Raw genomic sequence first — 21,178 nt, 5'->3', positions numbered from 1 at the left:
TAGGGTGGGAAGTAATTTAATTATAATTAATTAAATATGTAAATTTATTTATTGGTAGTAATTTTTAATTAATTGGTAATTAATTTATATTTGTTAATTAATACATTTTAATTGGTGATTAATTTTAAATAATTGGTTAATTGGTAATTATGTAAATTTTACTAATTTATTTTCTGTAGCGGGTTGTGGGTTTATAGGGCAGTTGGGTGGGAAGTAATTAAATTATAATTAATTAAATATGTAAAATTATTTATTGGTATTTATTTAGAATTAATTATTAATTAAGTTTTTATGGGTAATTATTAAAATGTTATTTGCCAATTAATTTAATTGAATTGATTAATTGCTAATTATGTTAATTTTAATAATTTATTTTCTGTAGCGGGTTGTGGGTTTATAGGGGAATAGGGTGGGAAGTAATTTATTAATAATTAATTAAATAATACAATTTATTTAATTCGAAATAATTGTTAATTAATTTTTAATTATTAAATAATTAATTTTTAATTTGTAATTAATTTGTATTAATATGTAACTAATTGAAATAATTATTGTTAATTAGTAATTTTAATGTATTAATTATTATATTATGTTAAATTGTTAATTATTTTTAATTAATTTTTTATAGATATTAATTTATAGTTTTTTAAATAATATATGAAGTATTTACTTTCCCTAATGTTGTATTCTCTGGAATGGGAATAGTAATTTTAACCCTTACGCTATCCAAAGCTTTCCCTACTGTTGCACCCACTGGAGTGGGAATAGTAATTTTAACCCCTACGCTATCCAACCCTTTCCCTACTGTTGCACTCTTTGGAGTGGGAATAGTAATATTTACCTCTACGCTATCCAACGCTTTCCCTACTGTTGCACCCACTGGAGTGGGAATAGTAATTTTAACCCCTACGCTATCCAACGCTTTCCCTACTGTTGCACTCTTTGGAGTGGGAATAGTAATTTTAACCCCTAGGCTATCCAACCCTTTCCCTACTGTTGCACTCTTTGGAGTGGGAATAGTAATTTTTACCCTTACGCTATCCAAAGCTTTCCCTACTGTTGCACCCACTGGAGTGGGAATAGTAATTTTAACCCCTACGCTATCCAACCCTTTCCCTACTGTTGCACTCTTTGGAGTGGGAATAGTAATTTTAACCCCTACGCTATCCAACGCTTTCCCTACTGTTGCACCCACTGAAGTGGGAATAGTAATTTTTACCCCTACGCTATCCAACGCTTTCCCTACTGTTGCACTCACTGGAGTGGGAATAGTAATTTTTACTCCTACGCTATCCAACGCTTTCCCTACTGTTGCACCCACTGGAGTGGGAATAGTAAATTTTACCTCTACGCTATCCAACGTTTTTCCTACTGTTGCACCCACTGGAGTGGGAATAGTAGATTTTACTTCTACGTTATCCAACGCTTTCCCTACTGTTGCACCCACTGGAGTGGGAATAGTAATTTTAACCCCTACGCTATCCAACGCTTTCCCTACTGTTGCACTCTTTGGAGTGGGAATAGTAATTTTTACCCTTACGCTATCCAACGCTTTCCCTACTGTTGCACCCACTGGAGTGGGAATATTCATTTTTACCCCTACGCTATCCAACGCTTTCCCTACTGTTGCACCCACTGGAGTGGGAATAGTAATTTTAACCCCTACGCTGTCCAACGCTTTCCCTACGATTGCACTCTTTGGAGTGGGAATAGTAATTTTTACACTTTTGTTATTGTACTTTAATAATGTTGGATATTAGGGGGGCGGAGCTAGCCGGCGTCGATGGCGGACGTGTGAGCTTTCGGCTCCTCGCCTAAGCCCCTAAATCATCCTGATAAACTATCCTACTGAATGCCAATTTAGCTGAGTTCGGTGCCTGGTGACCCCTGGTGCCTCCCCGACCCGGTTGAGTGGCCCGGAGTGACCGATAGCTGTGGGTAACGACCCGTCCACGATCGGCGACGGAGAGAGGCGCGGACCAGGCCTGAAGCCGCGACCTGCCCTGCGGAGCAGGCCGCACGACGTCACCTGACGTGCAGCCTCGACTTCCAGAGGAGCCGGAGAGTGCAGCACGCTGATACTGGGGTGGCGCACGGTCCGCGTGATCGACACGGCTCACTTGGGAGCCCACTCGCAGCGGTGTTACAACTGCAGGGACACTGCCGCTAGCACGCCCGTTGGGGCCGGCACAGTTCTTGGCGGTTGGCGAACTCCGACACAAGACGCACCCCGGAGGTTACACCTGCGCCGCAGCCGCCATTTTTGGCCCGCCAGTGCCAACGTTTCTGGAGCTGAGGAGTGAGCGAAGCACTACCCTTGCGGCACTGCCTGGACGTTTACGGGGTGGTTTTCGTGAGACAGGATCCCTCCCTGGTGCTGGGTCTTCATCATGGGGAAACATGATGCAACGCAGGCCAAACTTTCGTTTGACCGCCGGAAGACGAAGGGGTCGGAGCCCCCGGCGGCGGAAGCCTCCCCGAAAGGAGCCACAGCGTCCACGGCCCCTACAGATCTTCGAGATCTGCTGGCAGCGATGGAGAAAGGAATCCAGAACAGCATAGAGGCGGTGGGCTCCAAGATAGACGCTTTATCGTACCGCATGGACCGCATGGCGGAACGAGTAGACAAACACGCGGAGCGCCTCGACATGGCAGAAAGGCGCCTCACGGAGGCGGAGGAGGCACAGACCGAGTGGGACAAAGACCGTAGACAATTCGGCAGATTGCTCCAAGTGATCCGTGACAAGGCAGAGGACTTAGAAGCGCGCTCCCGCAGATCGAACATTCGCATAACGGGAGTGGCGGAATCGACTCGGACAGGCAAGATGGAGCTCTACGTGGAAAGCCTGCTGAAAACGCTTCTTGGGGAGGAGGCCTTCTCCCCAATGTTCATCGTGGAGAGGGCGCATCGTACTTTGGGCCCTCAGCCTCAACCTGGATTACCGCCCGACCCATCATTGCCAAGCTCCTAAACTACAGGGACAGGGACGCGGCCCTGCGGCTGGCTCGGGAAAAAGGACAACTCCAGGTGGAAGGCATGAAAATATCACTGTACCCAGACTTCACGGCCAAAGTACAGGAGGAGCGCCGCCAGTTCATTCCGCATAAGAAACAGCTGCGCGAGCTGGGCCTAGACTATGCGATGCTGTACCCGGCCAAATTGAGGATTAACACCGGCGGGAAATCGTACTTCCTCACGGACCCTAAGGAACTACAGAAGTCGCTGAAAATTTGGGCCAAAGAACGCAAGGAACACCAACAGCAGCACGGAGAGGATTCGGGGGAGGCGTCGACCCTGGAGGAACAGGACTGAGGCAGTACACCTAGTTTTTTCTGCACTTATTGCAAGTGTCATTGTTGGCCATGCTGCCGTGGGTACACTGTGAGTCTCCATATTATGAGCTGCGTCCTGGACCCAACTGGAGACAAGTGCTAGGAGACGGGTGAAGTAATATCGCAGCGGCTCCTGCTGCCTAGTTGTTGCTGGAACAATCTACAAATGCCGGTGAGGCGTTAACTGTGTTGTACTCAGGGACGGGTTGGGGGGCGGGGGGGAACTGGGTGAATTCAGTGTGAGGCATTGCAACACGATGGGGCTAAGAGGGGATGCGGAACTGGAGAAAAAACTTTTACACCGCTGGTGGTTTTATGCAGTTTCGGCACGCTTTGCCCCTGTGCTTTTGGTTGAGACACTCCCCAGGGAGTTGGGACTTGTATCGCCCGCTACTTTGGGGTACCTGAGTTGATGGGGAATTGTGGGGGGCTCTGTCTGGCCGGGTTGGGGGTGGTCAGCTGTGGGTGGGGTGGGGACAGGGGGGAGGGCTGTGGGGCTAGAGTTGAGGGGTTTGTTGCTGTTCGAAAGTTGAAGGGCCTGTGGTTTGCTATGAGTATCTGGCGTATGGTGAGTGCGCTTGAGTGGAGTGACTGTCTGCTTGCCTTGAGCGATAATGCACTGTTTAAGGGTTCGCCACCTCCCGATGGAGTTAATGTGGCACAATGTGCTTTACGATGTCTGCTGCTGTAATGTCTGAACGCCCGCAGGCCCAACGCGCGCTGTCCCTGTTGACCTGGAATGTGCGAGGGCTAAATGACCACCGCAAGCTACGGAAGGTAATGAGCTTTCTTAATAGACACCATGTGGATGTGGCCCTGCTGCAAGAGACACACCTGCCCGTACACAGTAAGATGTTGCAGGCTAGAGGGTTGGCAGGAAATATGGTAGCAGGGGGTTTCACCTCCCACGCCGTGGCGTGATCACCTGGGTTAACCCCGCCTCGAGATTGAAACTGACCCCGCTATCTGTGGACACTGAGGGTAGATATGTAGTGGCTAGGTGTACGGGGAGGGGGCTGGACCTGCTCTTGGTAAACGTTTATGGCCCTAACCATGATAGCCCGGAGTTCTATGCAGCACTGTCGGCCACCTGTAGGTCACACACGCACACCAAGATGCTATGGGGGGGGGGACTTCAACTTTGTATTTGACCCTGACAGGGACCGTTCTGCGGGCCCTACTCGAAGACCAGTTGCGTCTGCTGTCTACATGAGAGCGGAAATGACGAAGCTGGATCTAGTGGATGTTTGGCGGGAAAAGCACCCTACGCAGGGCGGTTACACGCATTACTCAGCATATCACAACATACACACTAGGATAGACTACTGGCTCGCCTCCTCCTCGGTTCTGGGCGGCGTCAGCTCGTGTGCAGTTCTCCCACGCACGTTATCGGATCATTCCCCGGTCCTGATCAGTCTCTCCACCGACCGAAAGGGGATCCCGCCTTACACTTGGCGTTTCCCGCCCTATGCGCTACTAGACGACGCCTTCCGAGGGGAGTTGGCGGAAGATATAGAAAGATTCTTTGCCACCAATACTAACTCCGTAGATAGCTTCTTCACTGTGTGGGAGGCCTTCAAAGTCTATATCAGGGGGATGGCCATGTCCAAACACTCCAGCGTCCTACGCTCCATTAGAAGGGACCTCTCCGACCTGGAGAACAAGATGGCGGCCCTAGAGAGGGAACAGCTGGCGGACCCGGGAGGAGTAGCGGGACAAGACCTAGTGCCCATGCTGGCGGAATATCACGCGCTTGCGGATAGAGAAGTCCTCTATATGGGAAAGTATGCCACAGCTCGGGCTTACGGGGAGGGGGAGAGGCCGGGGGCCCTGCTGGCCCGTATGGCCAAGGGATCCCGTAAACCGTTAGTGATAGATGAATTGCAGACCCCGGAGGGCAACCGGGTGGTTGAGGAAGATCAGATACTGGAGACGTTCCGACGCTATTACTCGGAACTGTATCGTTCTAAGGCGGGGGGTGCGGAAACCGAGATTGACGACTATTTGGATTACATCTCGATGCCGTTCCTTAAGAACTCGGACAGGGAATTTCTAATGGCCCCCTTCCACGAGGATGAAATTCTGGATGCCCTGGGTGGCATGCGGTCGGGGAGTGCCCCAGGCTCTGACGGCCTCACGGCAGGCTTTTACAAAGCATTTAAAGACTTATTACTCCCACATCTGATTGCCCTCTTTGACACCGTTTGCGAGGAGGGAGAAATGTCGCCCTCGATGCGGGAAGCCCTGCTGGTTACGGTCCCGAAACCAGGGAAGCCCCCGGATCACTGTGGATCATACCGTCCGCTCAGCTTGCTGAACGTGGACGCGAAGCTATATGCAAAGGTTCTAGCCAACAGACTCGCGCTGCTGGTCCCGGACCTGGTGGCGCCGGAACAATCGGGCTTCGTACCTAGCAGGAACCTGACCTATAACATCCGCACAGTGCTGGGAACGATACAGCATGTGAAGCAGGAGAATCCCGCCTTGGCGATATTCCTAGATATGGAAAAGGCGTTCGACTCGGTCGAATGGCCGTTCATGATCAGGGTATTGCGCAAATTGGGGCTGGGAGAACCGTTTTTGCAGAGAATAGGGGCACTTTATCATCACCCTTCGGCCCGCCTGCGCCTCGGCGACAGGGTCTCGGAACCGATACACATCGGTAGAGGTACTCGACAGGGATGCCCCTTGTCCCCCCTGTTGTATGCACTGGTGGCTGAGCCACTAGCATGTGCCATGCGAGAATACCATAGCCTGGAAGGTGTCAGCTTCCCCACCTATTAGATTGGCATCTCGACTTATGCAGACGACACCTTACTGTATGTCCGGGACCCAGTAACCAATCTATCGCCGATACTCAGGGAAGTGGTCCGCTTTGGGGCGCTGTCGGGACTCAAGGTGAACTGGGACAAGTCCATCGCTTTCCCCCTGACCCCAGTCACGCAGCCGTTTGAGGTGGAGTATCCTCTACAGTGGACGGACGACTCGGTGCGATACCTGGGCATCCGTCTCCACACGGATCCTGAGATCCTGATCCGAGACAACTACGGGGTCGCATTTACCAAACTGGTGGACGATGTGGACGCCTGGATTAAGCTCCCCCTCTCCTTGTTGGGCAGAATTGCCCTTATGAAGATGATAGTGCTCCCCCGGTTCCTCTTCCTATTTGTCAACATTCCGGTGGTATTGTCGAAATCATTCTTTAAACGCTTAAACCAGGTCCTAGTAAAGCTCGCCTGGGGCGTTAAGCAACCTCGTGTCAAATGGGCGACACTGATACTCCCGTGTGAAATGGGGGGACTGGGGGCGCCGGACTTGGAGCGCTACTACAGAGTGGCACAGGCGACCCATTTACATTCCTGGATCCATGGAGATACCCGCATTCCACATCTCATACTAGAGAGGCTGTTCGCTGACCCACTCCCCCTGCCGGCCACAATTTGTCTCCCATCAGACCGAGCAATCGGGCGAATGGACTCGCTTAAGGCGACGAACCATGCATGGCACGCACTGCTGAGAGAACGGGGATGTGCCTTACTGTACTCCCCACAGATGCCGGTGGCCTGGGCCCTATGGCTAGATCCGCTCAATGAGAAGGGGGTGACAGAGGTCTTGAAAGCCCTGGGAGTGCAAAATATGGAGGACTTGTTCCTGGACGGTACACTGAAAACCTGGGAACAACTCCCCCCTATCACCTCGGCTCCGTCGCTGCTGCAGAGGTTCCAATATCACAGGATACGGTCGGCCTGCAGAGAAATACCGGGCCCCGCGCTACAGGAGCCAGAGGAGGTCCCTGAACTGACACATATCATCAAAACGAAAACTCCGGCTAAATTGGTCTCTATGGTTAACAAGCTTGGACCTTCATACCAGACATTTCCCACTTCCGCTCCCAGGGCGGCGTGGGAATCGGATCTCCAAACCCCCATCGACGATGCTATGTGGCGCTACTGCTGCGCCAACACCCGTAAGGTCTCGCTTAATGGCAGGCACCGCTTGGTGCACTTCAAATTTCTACAGAGAGTATACTATACCCCGGAGCGACTTCACCGCTACGGCCTACGTGGCTCCCCGGAGTGTGAGCGCTGCAGGACCGGTACCGCTGATTTCTTTCATTTAGCGTGGCTGTGCCCGGGGGTGAGCGCTTTCTGGGAGGAGGTCTTCGCGGAGTTGGAAAAGATTTTAGGGGAGCCGCTGTTGAGATCCCCATTGCTCGCGCTATTGGGCTTCTCCAAACCGCTGGCCCCTGCGTTGCGTAGATTAGTAGATGTAGCGTTGTTGTTGGCCAGAAGGGTGGTGGCGGCGTGCTGGATGCACGGACCTCTCCCCACCAAGACGAAATGGCTCAGGGATCTCCAATACTGCTGCACTCAGACGGAATTGTACAGCGAGCTGCTGCCGCCCAAGAGCAGACCGAAGTCCTTTTGGGATCTCTACAAGGAGTACCAACAAAGGGGGGAGGTGGACGACAGTGACATGTCGGCAGCCGAGGAACATCAGGATGAGGAGTTAGAGAATGCTATGGAACTGAGGCAATTACCGCAGGGGGGGCTTTAATGTTCTTCTGGGAGGTGGTGGGTCCAGGGAGAGTGTAGGCGGTCCACGGGGAGGGTGGGTTGGGTGTATCATGACTTAGTGGACAGGGCAAGTGGGTGGTGGGTACAGGACACACCCAGTGCATGCGCGACATCACTCACATAGGAAGCGTCACTGAGACTCCTTCACGGTACTCAATAGCAAACGGGGAGGGCCCGGGGGGTGTTTAGGGGTAGTTTAGGTTAGTTTTTCCCTTTCCCAATTTTCCTTTCCTGCCCTCTCCTGGTTCATGCAAGACCGTACTACTATGTCTCCATTCGGTGATTGCCGACTGTCTTGATGCTAAGCTGAGGGCTAACAGTGCACGATAAGATTGTAATGTGTTGAATTATGCCATCAATTTACGCCGCCGGGCCTCCGGGATGCCGGCACGCAGGCTGTGTATAAGGTTCAACGGACCTGCCCCCAGGGCTTATACAAAGTTTTGTGCACTGTACTGACGAACTGCAATGACAATGTATGCTGACAGTTGGCGATACTCACAATAAAGGTCTTTTATAAAAAAAAAAAAAAATAATGTTGGATATTATTTAATTATACTTTGTTACTATATATATATATGTTTTAACAAATATGAATTAAACATGTTTTTATAACTTTCATTAATTATTTAATTATTATATGTTAATTTAAATTTTTAAGTATATTTTAGTAATTAAGTTTTAATATTAATTTAATTTAACATTGTTTTTAGTAAATTCGATATTTTTATAAACTATATTTTAGTAAACAATATTTTTTACTCGATATTTTAGTACTTACCTGTTTGTAGATAGGAACTCGATATTCTGTCTGTCGATATTTTTTCAACGATATTTTTGATGGTTGATATTCTGTCCCTCGATATTATGTCAGTGATCCTTCTGGGGCAATATTACAGTCCATGTTTTTCTTTCAATGTGTCACTGCTGTCAGGAGCCAACCTTATGCAGCTGAGTCTTGGCCCTGCTCAGACAGCAACTGTTCAGCCATGTCTCAATGGAAGTATAGCAATCCTAGACTGGTTTCAGCCTTGATAGGTCTTCTCGGCAAGGAGAAGATGGCATTATATTGCAGGGAGTTATGGGGTCTTCGTCTGGGCTTACTCATTGCAGTTAGGGAGTTTCACTGAAAAGAAGAAAAACTTGAAGGGTGGAATGCTTGACTGAATGTCAGCCCCTAGTAATTATTATAGTAAACATTCCAGTCCAGAGATGTTTTGCAGACAAGCATTTTCGTTTTGGTTTAGACATGAAAATACTGGCTATATTGGTGAAATACTGGGCAGAGGGCATACCTGAAGGACTGGCTGTATCCTTTCAGACTTCCACCACTCAGCTCCAAATTAAGAAAACTCACCTCTTTAAGAAACACTGCATCATGATGGATTAACATTTCACAGATCAGCAACTTTTCGTATCACATTTTGACTGGGTGTTTGCCTTTGACGCTCTACAAAACTGCTTTTCTGCTAGGTTTGTGCTGTATAACTACCACATCCACACATACATAATAGTGTACTGATCTGGCAACAAATACTTAACATTTGAGAAAAGACCAGTTTTATAGAGGTTTGGGTCAAAATTGTCCACCCAGAGTGACTAATGTAATGTATTTCCACTTACTCGAACTTTGAAATAGACGTTCTTATTTTATTAAGATTCATATTTGTCTTGTTGTTTTGCTGATAGGAAAGTTGCTTTTTGGAAAGTCGTTTCAGTTATGCCAGAGGAATAATAGTTAATTGATGTAATTTCCTGTGATGTCATTTCCTATGATGTCAAATATTATCAAATTAAACTTTCCATTTTCACCCATGGCCCCAGAAACCCTACAACTGGTCATGGACGGTGGAAGGGGGCTACTAGAGAACTCCACAGGCACCCCACCCCATGAGGTGGGTGCAGTGAAGTCACACTACACCCACCAGCGGATGTGTCTTTGCCCCCTCTTGAAATACTGCCAGTCCAGGCCTCCAGTGACAATCCGAGTTTGAAACCACCCCTCCACATGTGACTGCAGCAATGAGGACAGCCCATTATCACGTGCTCTGACCTGATATGTGCCAGGCACTCACAATAAGGCATGTAGTAGCTCAGACTAGGTCAGTGCTCCGTATGAGTAACCGGTCCCATGGCGTAGGCCACTGGAATTAAGGGATGGAGCTGTGGCTCCATTTGCTGTGCTCTTCAGAGTGAACCTGCAGACTTGGGTGTTCATGCTTTTCGTCTAGACCGGGGCACATTTATTTTCTGAAATCCGGTGTCCGTCCCGGTCTGCACCAAAGGTACCCAAAGAAGGCAAAGTCTGTGCTCCAGGTTAATAAAGAGGTACCTGATGTTTATTTTCTTCATTTATAAATGAATTTTAGGTCAAATTTCAATAAATCATCATTTTGTGTAGTGCCAGCAGTGCTTTCCATATATAAGTAAATGGGAAGTCCATCTTCTAACCAAAAGGCCTTATGAAAGTAAACGTATAGATCCTGCATACAAATAATAAATGCTTTGCACTCAGTTTGCTATCTCCTAAAATAATACCCCATTAGTATTTCATAGGAACGTTTTGGCTATTTACCTGTATATTGCCTTGTCTCAGTCACCCCCGTTGGTCGACTTTGTCACCCATGTAAAATGTATCTGCTGAAGTTTTGCTGGGAGATCTCTTGTCTGTTAGGTACTCTGTTGTCTTTATCTGATGGGGCACTCTTGTGAAAAACAGTTAGCAGCAGTCTGAGGCAATAGAGTGTATCCAGTATTAGGGTATCTTTCATAGATTCACATTCCTGAATCATTCCCCATTGTCGAGATGGGATTCCCACATGGGACTCCCATCTCGACGACAGAGACTGATTCAGACATGTGAATCTATGAAAGATACCAATACTGGATAACCGTAGTTACCGGTAAGTAACTTATTTTCATATTCCAGTATTGGGGTATCTTTCATAGATTCACTTGCCTGAATCATTACCCGTTGTCGAGATGGTGAGGGACTCCCATTGTGACGATGAGGAAGGATTTAGGCATGTGAATCTATGAAAAGATACTAATACTGGATAATCGTAGTTATAGGTAACTTATTTTCTTCTGTCAGAAGGTTGCACATCATAGGCTCTTGCTGTCAAGCAAACTAACATTTTTGTTTTCCTGTTAATCTTCACATTCCAGGGGGAGCAGGGCCCTGTGGGTCTGCCCGGAAGCCGAGGGGACCGGGGATGCTCAGGACTGATTGGCTTCAAGGTACAGTAAGAGTACTGCTGCCCCCTCCATGAATCTTAGCCAGGCCATGATTACTCTCATTTGACGTCTCTTTTCTCTACTACAGGGTCTAAAGGGATACTCCGGAGACCAGGTATGTGCAAGTGATATGTTCCAAGAAACATTGTGACTGCAAGGTGCAAAGTCTGAAACAAGAGGCCCCAATTGGCATTGCCAATGTTTGTTTATAGTAGTCTTCAGTGCCTGTCAGTATCGATGTTGTATTTCCCACATGTCAATGCAGTTTTAATAGTGACCACTAGAAGGTATTGAAATGCAGGAAATTGGTTTAGTTTATTCGTGGCTCTGGTTTGTTAGCTGCAGCGCTGTGTTGAGTACAGGACGAATGACGAATCTACTGACACCAAAACCAATAGCTCCTTTGGGAAGGGAAGAAAGCAACAAATAAGAGCAGGGAAACTGAGTTTGACTAGAAAGCCATCCAATCTTAAGCAAGGAGGAGCTGTGTGTTGTGAGACCACAACAATCATCACCAGAGGAGAACATTTCTTCTCAGCGTCAGCGCGTCTCTCCCGTTGAAAGCTTATCCTGCTGTCAGAACACCCCTTTGACAAACCCTCCACGGTCCAACAACATCTTCTGGAAAGTCATTTTTCCTCATCACTATTGATACCTTGAACAATTTTCCCTTTTTATCCCTTCCCATTCCCAGAACGTCAATGCCCTTCGAAATAGTTTCTGTTATAGGAGACTCTTCTATACTAATATCTCCTCAAACCCAAGCCTTCATTTTCCTTGAATCTAATTCTAGTTATAAAGCACAGTTACCTTAATAAAAAAAATAAAGCAGCCCCCACATGTCTTTCCCTCATCTTTTTAGCAGAACACCCAATGGACCTCTCTTAAGTCTGTGAACTACGAGACTAGGCCCCACAACAGATGGGGACAGAGCACCGTTATTAGCAAATAAATTCAATCTCCCCTTTAGGAAGTCATCAATCCACATATAAGCCCTAAACTCACTCCTCACTCAACCGTTGGGCAATGTACTACCACTATTAATCCAGTTCCACAACAGTAATTGAAAACCGCTTAGTTTTAATAGCGTGTTAAGAATTCAAATTTTAATACCTTTTAGTATTTGCATCCGAAATATCATAAAATAATGAACACGTCATTCTTAAAGTTAAAAACAGAAATCTTACAATTGAGTTCTTCCAAGTGCGGCGCAAAGTAATTTTATACCATAAATACAAAACAAAATTGAAACAAAAATAGGGAGGGAAATAAACAAACAACAACAATTGTCTAAACAATTTCGATTAGACAATTGTTGTTGTCTATCTCCCTCCCTGTTTTTGTTTCAATTTTGTTTTGTATGTATTGTAAATAAATTGATTTGCGCTGCACTTTGGAGGATCTCAATTGTAAGACTACTCTATTTGTTTTTAAAAACTGTTTTTAAAGTTAAGAATGGCATGTTCTTTATGCTATGATATTATGGATGCATATTCTGTAAGATCTTAAAAGTAGAATTCTTAACACGCTATTAAAACTCGAGTATTTTCATTACTGTTGTGGTACTGAATTTGAAGTGGTAGTAAATTACCCAAGGGTTGGGTGAGGAGTGAGTGTTAGGTATATGTGAATTGATTACTTCCCAAAGGGGAGACTGAACCTTATTTCTTCTCTAAAGTCGAACATATTTTGTTTGAAGTTTCTTTTTTTTTCATTTTTATTTCAATATATTTTTTATTGTTTTTTTACAACATATAATATGTAATCGTCATCGCTTTTCATTCTTAGAATATTTTGTGACTGCTGAGCTTTCTTCTCTGACCTACTTTGTTTCACTCTGCAGGGTGAACTGGGCCAGAGTGGATATGATGGAGTTAATGGTGAAAAGGTGAGTTTCTCAGTGAAGTTTCATTCAGATAGAGGGCTCGGAATACTAGGACCCGTCAGTGTGATAGTCATGACTTTGTATAGGCTTGGCGATGCCACATTATATTAGAGATATGAAGGGGTATGAGTAACTGCCTCTAGAGTGCCATCTGGTGCACTACACTGGCCCTGACTTCCATTTCAAGGGCCACAAATACAACAACAGGAGCAGGAGCAAGTAAACTTTGCATTAAGAGTTCTGTTCATTTTGTGTACTTTCCCTCTTTGCCATTCCTCCAGTTTTTCAGCAGTAAATAACGGGCTGTTGCAGGGCTAAGTGTGGGTTGGGCAAGAGATCATCCCTCTGATGTCATCATGAGTCGAAAGTACTCAAGTTCATGTCTACCTCTGGTATTTTGATGAAATGACACATGCATACCACTGACATGCCCAGCTCTGTAGGCTCGTTATATTTCCTAATACCTGATGGGGTGGGGGTGGGCACTGAGGCAGGTAAGGCGAGTGGCAGAATACTACATGTTTTAAATTCAAATGGGAATGGGGGTACATCATTTGGAGGCATATGGGGAGTGTGGAATGAATACAGATGATTTTTAAAGTGAGAGAGGGAGAAAGCTGATACTAGGTACTTTTCATAGCCACCTCATGACACCTCTCCTCATCCCTTATTTTACATGACCGTAATATTAGGCCAGGGAAAGGAGAGAGAAATGGACAGAGAATCTAGCCATATGAAACATAAAATTTTACATGAATAAGTATAATCATTGAGTGGAACAGTCAACGGAAGCTTGACTCCGGTTGCAGTGACATCACTGGTTTTCTGCCAAAACTGTCTTCATTTAATGGCAGCCGCAGCAAGGACATGCACAGGATATGCCAAAGGCAAACCTGTTTGTGCCCAGAAGCAGATTCCCTGGTCTTCCTCCTGTACACTTCCCCCATCAATATTCCACCACAACCCTTGGCATCCTGACCCAGGTCACATCACTCAGCACTGGTGCCGCCCGACCTGGATGGTGTGTTCTCTGATGCCACTGCCATTTCACTGTACTCTCCCGCACCCACCCCACTCACCCAATGCACCTCACATACCCAACACACTCAATACACACACGCAATTGCTCACACCCGACCCCTAACACCCCACACCCATCCCTGTCCTGCATGCTCCCACACTAAACACGCCACTGAAATTTGGGATCTGCTACACAAGTGCTCAACTGACTTGCTCTTCCTAACAAGTCCCTCATCTGCCTCTATCGTCACAACAGTTCCCATCTTCCAAACACAAGATCGCAAGACAGGACAAACAGGGTGTACAACCTTTACAACGAAGCTTTTACCACGCACTGCCATTACAACGCAGTCATTACAATGCAAACCATTACAACGCATTGCGCTGGGGGGCGCTCTAGGATAGGGAATACGTTTAATTTACTATCCAACACCTTCCCTAGTGTCCACGGGGACAGGAGTTGGAATAGTAAATTAAACTATTCACTATCCAGCACCCCAAAGCGCTATGCGTTGTAATGGTATGCGTTGTAAAAACCGCGTTGTAATGGTATGCGTGGTAAAATGTATGCGTTGTAACGTCATACATCCACAAACAGACCCAGTGCTGACTCTCTATCAGCTTCAAAGAATCTATCCAACGCTCCACCACCTCAGAAAGCACCACCAGCAACATGGAACACTTGACCTTTAAACTTCCCATCGTCGCCAACTATACCCGGAGTGGCACCCTCGTCTACCATCCTTCCAGACCAAGCACCAACTTTGGCAGCACCATTGCAAACTTTGTCGCCCTCTGATCCTCGTCTCTTTCATCCTCCTCCAGACCTGTCCTACCTCAGACTCATCCAGTGAGTGGAAGGACTCACACCACCACCACCAGACATCTGTTGGATTACATCTTCACCCGCTTCTGCAACATCACAGTAGAGAAGCTCACACTGATCACCTCGTTGGACCATACCCTCATCAACATACCCATACTAAACCACTGCAGGAACACCATCACCAAATCTTCATGACAAGACTGGAACAAGATCTCAGAAGCATCCTGGTGTTCCAAACTCCTACACCAACAACCTCGACTACAACAAACTCTCTGTATCCATCTTGAACGTCAACGACTGGATCACAGCCTGCACAGATATTCTGTCTCTTCCCAAAGCCAGCAAAGCCACAAGAATCAAACCATAAGCAAGCTGGTACATGGAGGAGCTCAGGTTCACCAAACGCCATTGCAAGCAACTTGAAAGCAGATGGAGACAAAGTCAGTACGACACTTACAAGAGTACTTACAAATCGAGCCTCAGACACTACTGTCAGCAAAGCAGAACCACCAAACGCTCCACACTCACCAACTGCTTCTAAAGCAGCACCAAAGCACCACAGAAATATTTTCCATAGTGAAAGCTTTCCCCTCTTCCACAGCAAGCTGCTTCAGCGTAACCCCCTCTCAGTATCTATCCACCCATCTGTCCCTATTATTCAGCAACAATATCACAGCATCTTTGAAAACTTCAATCTCTCTTGCCCACCTCAACCAACACCCAGAGGACCACCATGACACCTGGCCCACCATCACCACTCAAGAAACAGCAACAACTATGCAGTCCATAGACTCTGAAGCACCCTTCGACTCCTGCCCTCACCACGCCTTCATCATAGAACTAAACACATCAATGTTACTCTCACGCTGATCCTGAGTGACTCAATCATCACAGCCACCTACCTGATCTTTGGAAATATGCCACAGTACTCCCCCTTCTCAAGAAACCATCAACAGACCTGAAGACGCTAGCCAACTACTGGCCTATCTCCCTGTTACCATAAACATAGCAAAAGTTGTAGTAAAAATAATAAACAAACGCCTAGCCACCCTACCTCACTGACAACCTCCTGCATGACAGCACTCAATACGGTTTCAGGACCAACCACAGTACAGAGACTGCCCTCATCACTAACATGGACGACATGCGTATGAACATGGACAGAGATGACTCTGCAGCCCTCAACCTACTGGAACTTTCAGCAGCCTTCAATACATTCTCCCTCCTCACCCTTATCCAACAACTGCACAAAGTTGACATTCAAGGCCTCTGATTTGCCCCTTCCTAACAAGAACCACCTAGATTGTCAACCCTATCTGCAGAGTTCCACAAGGATCCTCACTCGCCTCACTCTCTTTAACACCTACAAGACCCCACTTGTCAGAAGCATCCGTACTCATGGAATCAACCTCATATCCTATGCTAACAACACCCAAGTTATGCTCATCCTCTCCTACAAGACGCCAAACACCAAGACCAATCTCTCTGCCTCCATGACCGAAGTAGCCAAATGGATGAAAATCAACTGCCTCAAGCTCAACACAGATAAGACAGAAGCAGTAATCTTTGGCTAAGGCCCCTTGCTTTGGGACCCACACCCCTCCTGGCAACCTATGCAAAGAACCTCAGAATAACAACAGCCAACTCACCATGACAGGCCAAGTGAATGCAGCCTCCGTCTCCAGATTGCATGCACTCAAGATGCTCAAGAAGATCTTCAAATGGTGTGAGAAGTTGGCCTGATATATGATGTCTCCAATTCTGGGGGCACCTTGTATCAGTCCAAACAATCCCTTATGGTGATGGTTGTAAGTCAACCTTATAGACAAGCTATCCTAAGGGTAGCATGGACTAAGCAGGCTTAAAGGCTTAACTCAAGAGGTCGTGTTAAGCGAGCTGGTTTACCAATCCCAATCCTGTAATATAAAATGAAAGTTCACCAGTCAAGTTATATATTATAAAAATATATGTATTTATTACTAGAATATTCCTCTGTACTCTTTATGAGTGCAGAGGCACAAGCGTTTAAACAAAAGCACAGTTAAACATATAAAAGTTGCACAATTATAGATGAGGCCCAGGGGCCACGCAAACCATATATTAAAAAAGTGGTATAAGAGATACCAATCGAACAGTGGTTAGGCCTAGGGCCTAGGGAATTGCTGGGAGCAGTCGGGACTAGCAATGCTGAAGTCGGGAAAAGCCGCTGGATTCGGGTGCAGCGCTTAAAGCACACACATGCACCAATGCAATGTCAACGGTGCGTAAAAGTTATAAAGTTACTGCAAAAGGAGACTTCCGCTTAACCTAGAAGGACGAAACTTTAGACACATACGCTAGAGGTGTGTACCAGTGTAGGAACACCGGCGTTGCTGAGTTACCTCACCCACAGGAAGCGGGTGCACAGGTGCGAAGTAGTGTCGGGTTTCGTCACGCAGGTTGATCGTGCTTGGAGCTGAAGATGCTGCAGGTGTCGAGAAGAGAAGTGTCCGGTGTGATCCAAGGGTGGATCGAAGATAAAGATGATCTGAAAGCAGAGGGGACAGAGTCTGGGTCACTCAGCAGTGACCAGGGTGGAACCAGTCAATGTCGGGCGCTTTCAGGTCGCTGTCGTGAAGCTTCTCTCTGCTGCCACGTGGACTCTGGGGCACCGAGGATGTCCCGAGTGGATCACGAGCTGTCCCACGCAGGCTCTCGCTGTCGGCTGTGTCGGCTTCCGGATTGGAGCAAACAACCCTTGGCAAGCGCAACCCACACAGGATTCGAAGATGGCTTAACACTCGGACCAGGAGGATCAGAGCGGGTGCTCCTTTTCAGGGGAGTGATTGCAAGTCTGGAGCAACCAGACTCACGAGTCAGTTTACAAAGTTCGTCGGCACAGGGGCCACAAGCCAACGGGCAAGTGAACGGGCCAACGCGTTGAGCCAAAAGATGCAGAAGGGCCCCACGCAGCACTCGGTGAGTGTAGAGGGGTGAGCTTTGGTGCAAGAGAGGCTCAGGGCTGGGGCTTCTCAAACCCCAATGCACAGCTTCAAGGGGGCCTCGGATGCTGCACGGTCAGCGCCTCAAAGTCTTTCCAAGATGGCGGGCCCCACGCTTCAAGTCGCCTCCACGGGACTCAGCTCTGCCACGACTGTGGATCGGGCTGTTAGAAGGCAGGCACGCTGGGTCTTGTCGAACTCTGTTACGCGGGAACTGCAACAAAGCAAACGTTGAGGTGCTGGATGGTGCCTGTTTTCACAGGGTGGTCACTCCTTGACCACAAGGGAGATTCTTCAGGCTTCTACGTCGAGTAGGATGTTGAAGGGTCCAGAGTTTTGTTTCATAAGTTTCAGTCAGGATAATATGAGCGCGTTGGCACTGCTCCCATTCTTATGCCAATCTAGGGGGCTGGATTACCTGCTAGGTCCCTCCTATGGGTGGGACCCAGGAAGGGGGTGGTTACACCCCTTTCCCTTTGTCCAGGGTCGTGCTGGGACTGGGGCTGGTGTGCCTCAGAACCGGTTTGACAGGATTATGTAAGGGGAAGGCTTGTGCGCCCCAGGCACTGTCTGATTTCATTCAGCCCTCCCTGCCCCAATACACTATCTCCTGTCTGGGGTGGTGTAGCACCTCCCTGCGACAGGAAACCCTTTGTCCAGGCCTCCTCTGCCAAGTTTCGGTCAGGAGCAGGAGGTCAGACTTGTGTCGGTGGCAGCAGCATCCATTTTGTGATGCTGAGGCTCTGGTTAGGATTAACCGCGTTTCAGCAATGTAACATGTCTTCTTCCTCTAGAAGGGTGGAATGCTATCCCCATCGACAGGACTGTCGAGGGGATAGTATTCCAAATCGTATGACACCTTACACGACATGTTTTGATAAAGCCAAACCAAAGTTAGCACATTACCGCAATGGATTATAATGCACTTAAGAGTATATGGTATGGCATTATCCAGCTTAGGGAGTTGTTCTCGACAGCTGCAGACAGGCTCAGCTCATGCTCGAGCACCATCTCACGTTAAACCAAGCTCTCTGCCTCCAGGATTGATAAGGCCTGCCATAGGAGTGACTTATAGGTTTATATGTGTCCAGATATAGGTTTAGATATAGGTATACTATATCTAAGCAAGAGGTGATTACACCAACTTCCCCCAGCTGAGTGATCAGCCAGTTGTGTCAATTTAGGAACCAACCAGGGGTGGCAAAAGCTATGCTGCAGCCCCTGGTAGGCCTTGGGTGCACCTATGCCCTTGGCACCTATAGTGCACTGTATAGGGGCTGACAAGGTGTCCAGTACCAATTTGGTTATGCACCTAGGGTACATGGAATCCATTTTAAGGAGAGAGCAGATAGCCTGGGGCCCTGATTAGCAGGGAACCAGGCCAACTAAGTCGAAAACCAGATAAACACAAGGCAAAAAATCTGGGGTAACCATAGTCAGGAGTCCACCTTCCTACAAATGGCTTCCCACAAAGACTCACAGAACCTCACCCAAGCCATCATCATAGAGCTACGACAACGCACTCTATCCTGGATTCAACGCTCAAAGAACACCATACAAAACTGTGGGACCAGGTTCACCCTCAACCTACCACCCCACAAAAAGCCTTTCACAACATTGGCCACATACCTTAACAACCATATAATCTTGCACAAAGGTACCAGACATCTTCGCTCAGCCGAACTCCTACATACACATTACTCCTGCTTATGCAGGACCAGATTTGGTGGACATGCCTTCTCTTTCTTTACTCCTGAAGACTGGAACTACCTGCCCGTGCACATCAGAGCCTCCTCAGTTCTTGACTTCCACAAGAAACTGGCGACTTGGCTCTTCACCTAGCACCACCCCTGGATCCGCCCATACATTTCCTGCTTCAGCGCCAGGATACCCTTCCGGGTGAGTTGTGCACTCTTATTCTCATTGTTACTTCTTGGACCTGGAATTTTCACTTTACTATATTTCATTAGGATACAATACGCCTTTTGTGGTGTTTTAAATGTAAAATTGTATTTAACTCATACATAATTAATTAAAACCAGTACATGTATAAAAGTGTAAAATAGTGATTGCATAATTATAGACTGGTTTAGAGCAGCGTTAAAAAGGTCTTGTAATAGATTAATAAACAAGGCTATATCCCATGCGTACATGCAAGAAGTCAAACGTTCAAGGCTTTTCCTTTCATCTACAGACTTTCGTGGCTCAACCTTTTATCGATTGACCCCATGTACTTGACGAATCGAATGTTTAGGGCAATGTTTTTTTTTAAAGCTTCAATGAAGTCTGCATGTCCGAACAGCCAGTTGGTTTAAAGAATTGCACAGTAATGCTCTCTGCTGTTGTAAAAAGCTAAAGTAATTGTAGGTGATGTAAACAATGGTTTCTTTCTGTCTCACGTAGTCAACATACAGTCCTTTCTGAAGTCTTTGCCCATTGTGGTAAAAAGTCCAATCTAGGCAGGCCTCAAAGCGATGTGACGTGAATTTGCTTTTTTAATAACTTGGAGTAACATATTGCCAAGTAGGATTGCGTTTTAGCTCAGAGTAGTTGCATATTATCAACCACACATGGGGACGTAGTTCCAGTTCATTTTAGTCCTCAAATAGGGACAACTTTTGGATGTTCTAATTCAGGGCATTTTTTAATTTGTTCGTCATGACTGGGGAGTTACAAACCTCTCTTGTTTGTAAGTTATTTAATGATTCCTCCATATGTTTTCTTCACATTAGGGGTATTCTTTTCCAGCCAGAGTGAGCTGTCAACAGTGTGTTTCTTTGCAAACCTCAGCTGTTGACACATCTTCAAGAAAGAGCCTTGGCTTGCTATTTCTTGTTTGGTGAGACCAAATTTAAGATGCACTTGAGCCTATGATGTTTGTTTTGGCAATCAAAATGTTGTTCATTAAGTAGTGGCAGCGAAGGTGTTCAGGAATTTCGGGCTAGATGTATGAAGATTTGTAATAGAGATTGCCAAATAGTGATTTTTGGAGAATTGCTATTACCAATGTACAAAAGTAATATCTGGCCCATTAGCGATTTCGTAGTGGGTCACTAATAGACCAACCTCATGAATATTAATGAGGTAGGTCAGGATTTTTGACCTACTAGGATTCGCTGCCATCACGGATGGTGGCCTTCTAGAGTCAGAGTCCACCATGTCTGTGCTTACTTTTAAATAGAGCAATATTTTTTTTAAATGTAGCCTATGTTTTTTTTTAAAGGAAAATGGGATGCGTTTAAAAAAAACCAAATGGAATGTATTGTTTTTATTTTTTAAGAGTAGGCAGTGGCCCTTGGGCCCACTGCCAGCTCTTAAA

The 21,178-nt window shown here is 46.8% G+C and overlaps 1 protein-coding gene across 1 annotated transcript in view; it reads left to right on the top strand.

Moving 5' to 3' along the window:
- Positions 1-21,178, top strand: part of LOC147683193 (uncharacterized) — a 502,788-nt gene that overhangs the window by 154,642 nt on the left and 326,968 nt on the right. The window contains exons 8-10 of the mRNA XM_086942506.1: positions 11,079-11,150; positions 11,236-11,262; positions 12,991-13,035. Of these exons, the coding sequence (XP_086798632.1) occupies positions 11,079-11,150; positions 11,236-11,262; positions 12,991-13,035 (144 nt within the window). The remainder of the gene's footprint in view (positions 1-11,078; positions 11,151-11,235; positions 11,263-12,990; positions 13,036-21,178) is intronic.

This window comes from Lissotriton vulgaris, chromosome 11 (assembly GCF_964263255.1).
Source record: "Lissotriton vulgaris chromosome 11, aLisVul1.2, whole genome shotgun sequence".
NCBI classification, from domain to species: Eukaryota; Metazoa; Chordata; class Amphibia; order Caudata; family Salamandridae; genus Lissotriton; species Lissotriton vulgaris.
Note: the sequence above shows the minus strand (reverse complement) of the source record. Positions and strands in the feature narration are given on the sequence as shown.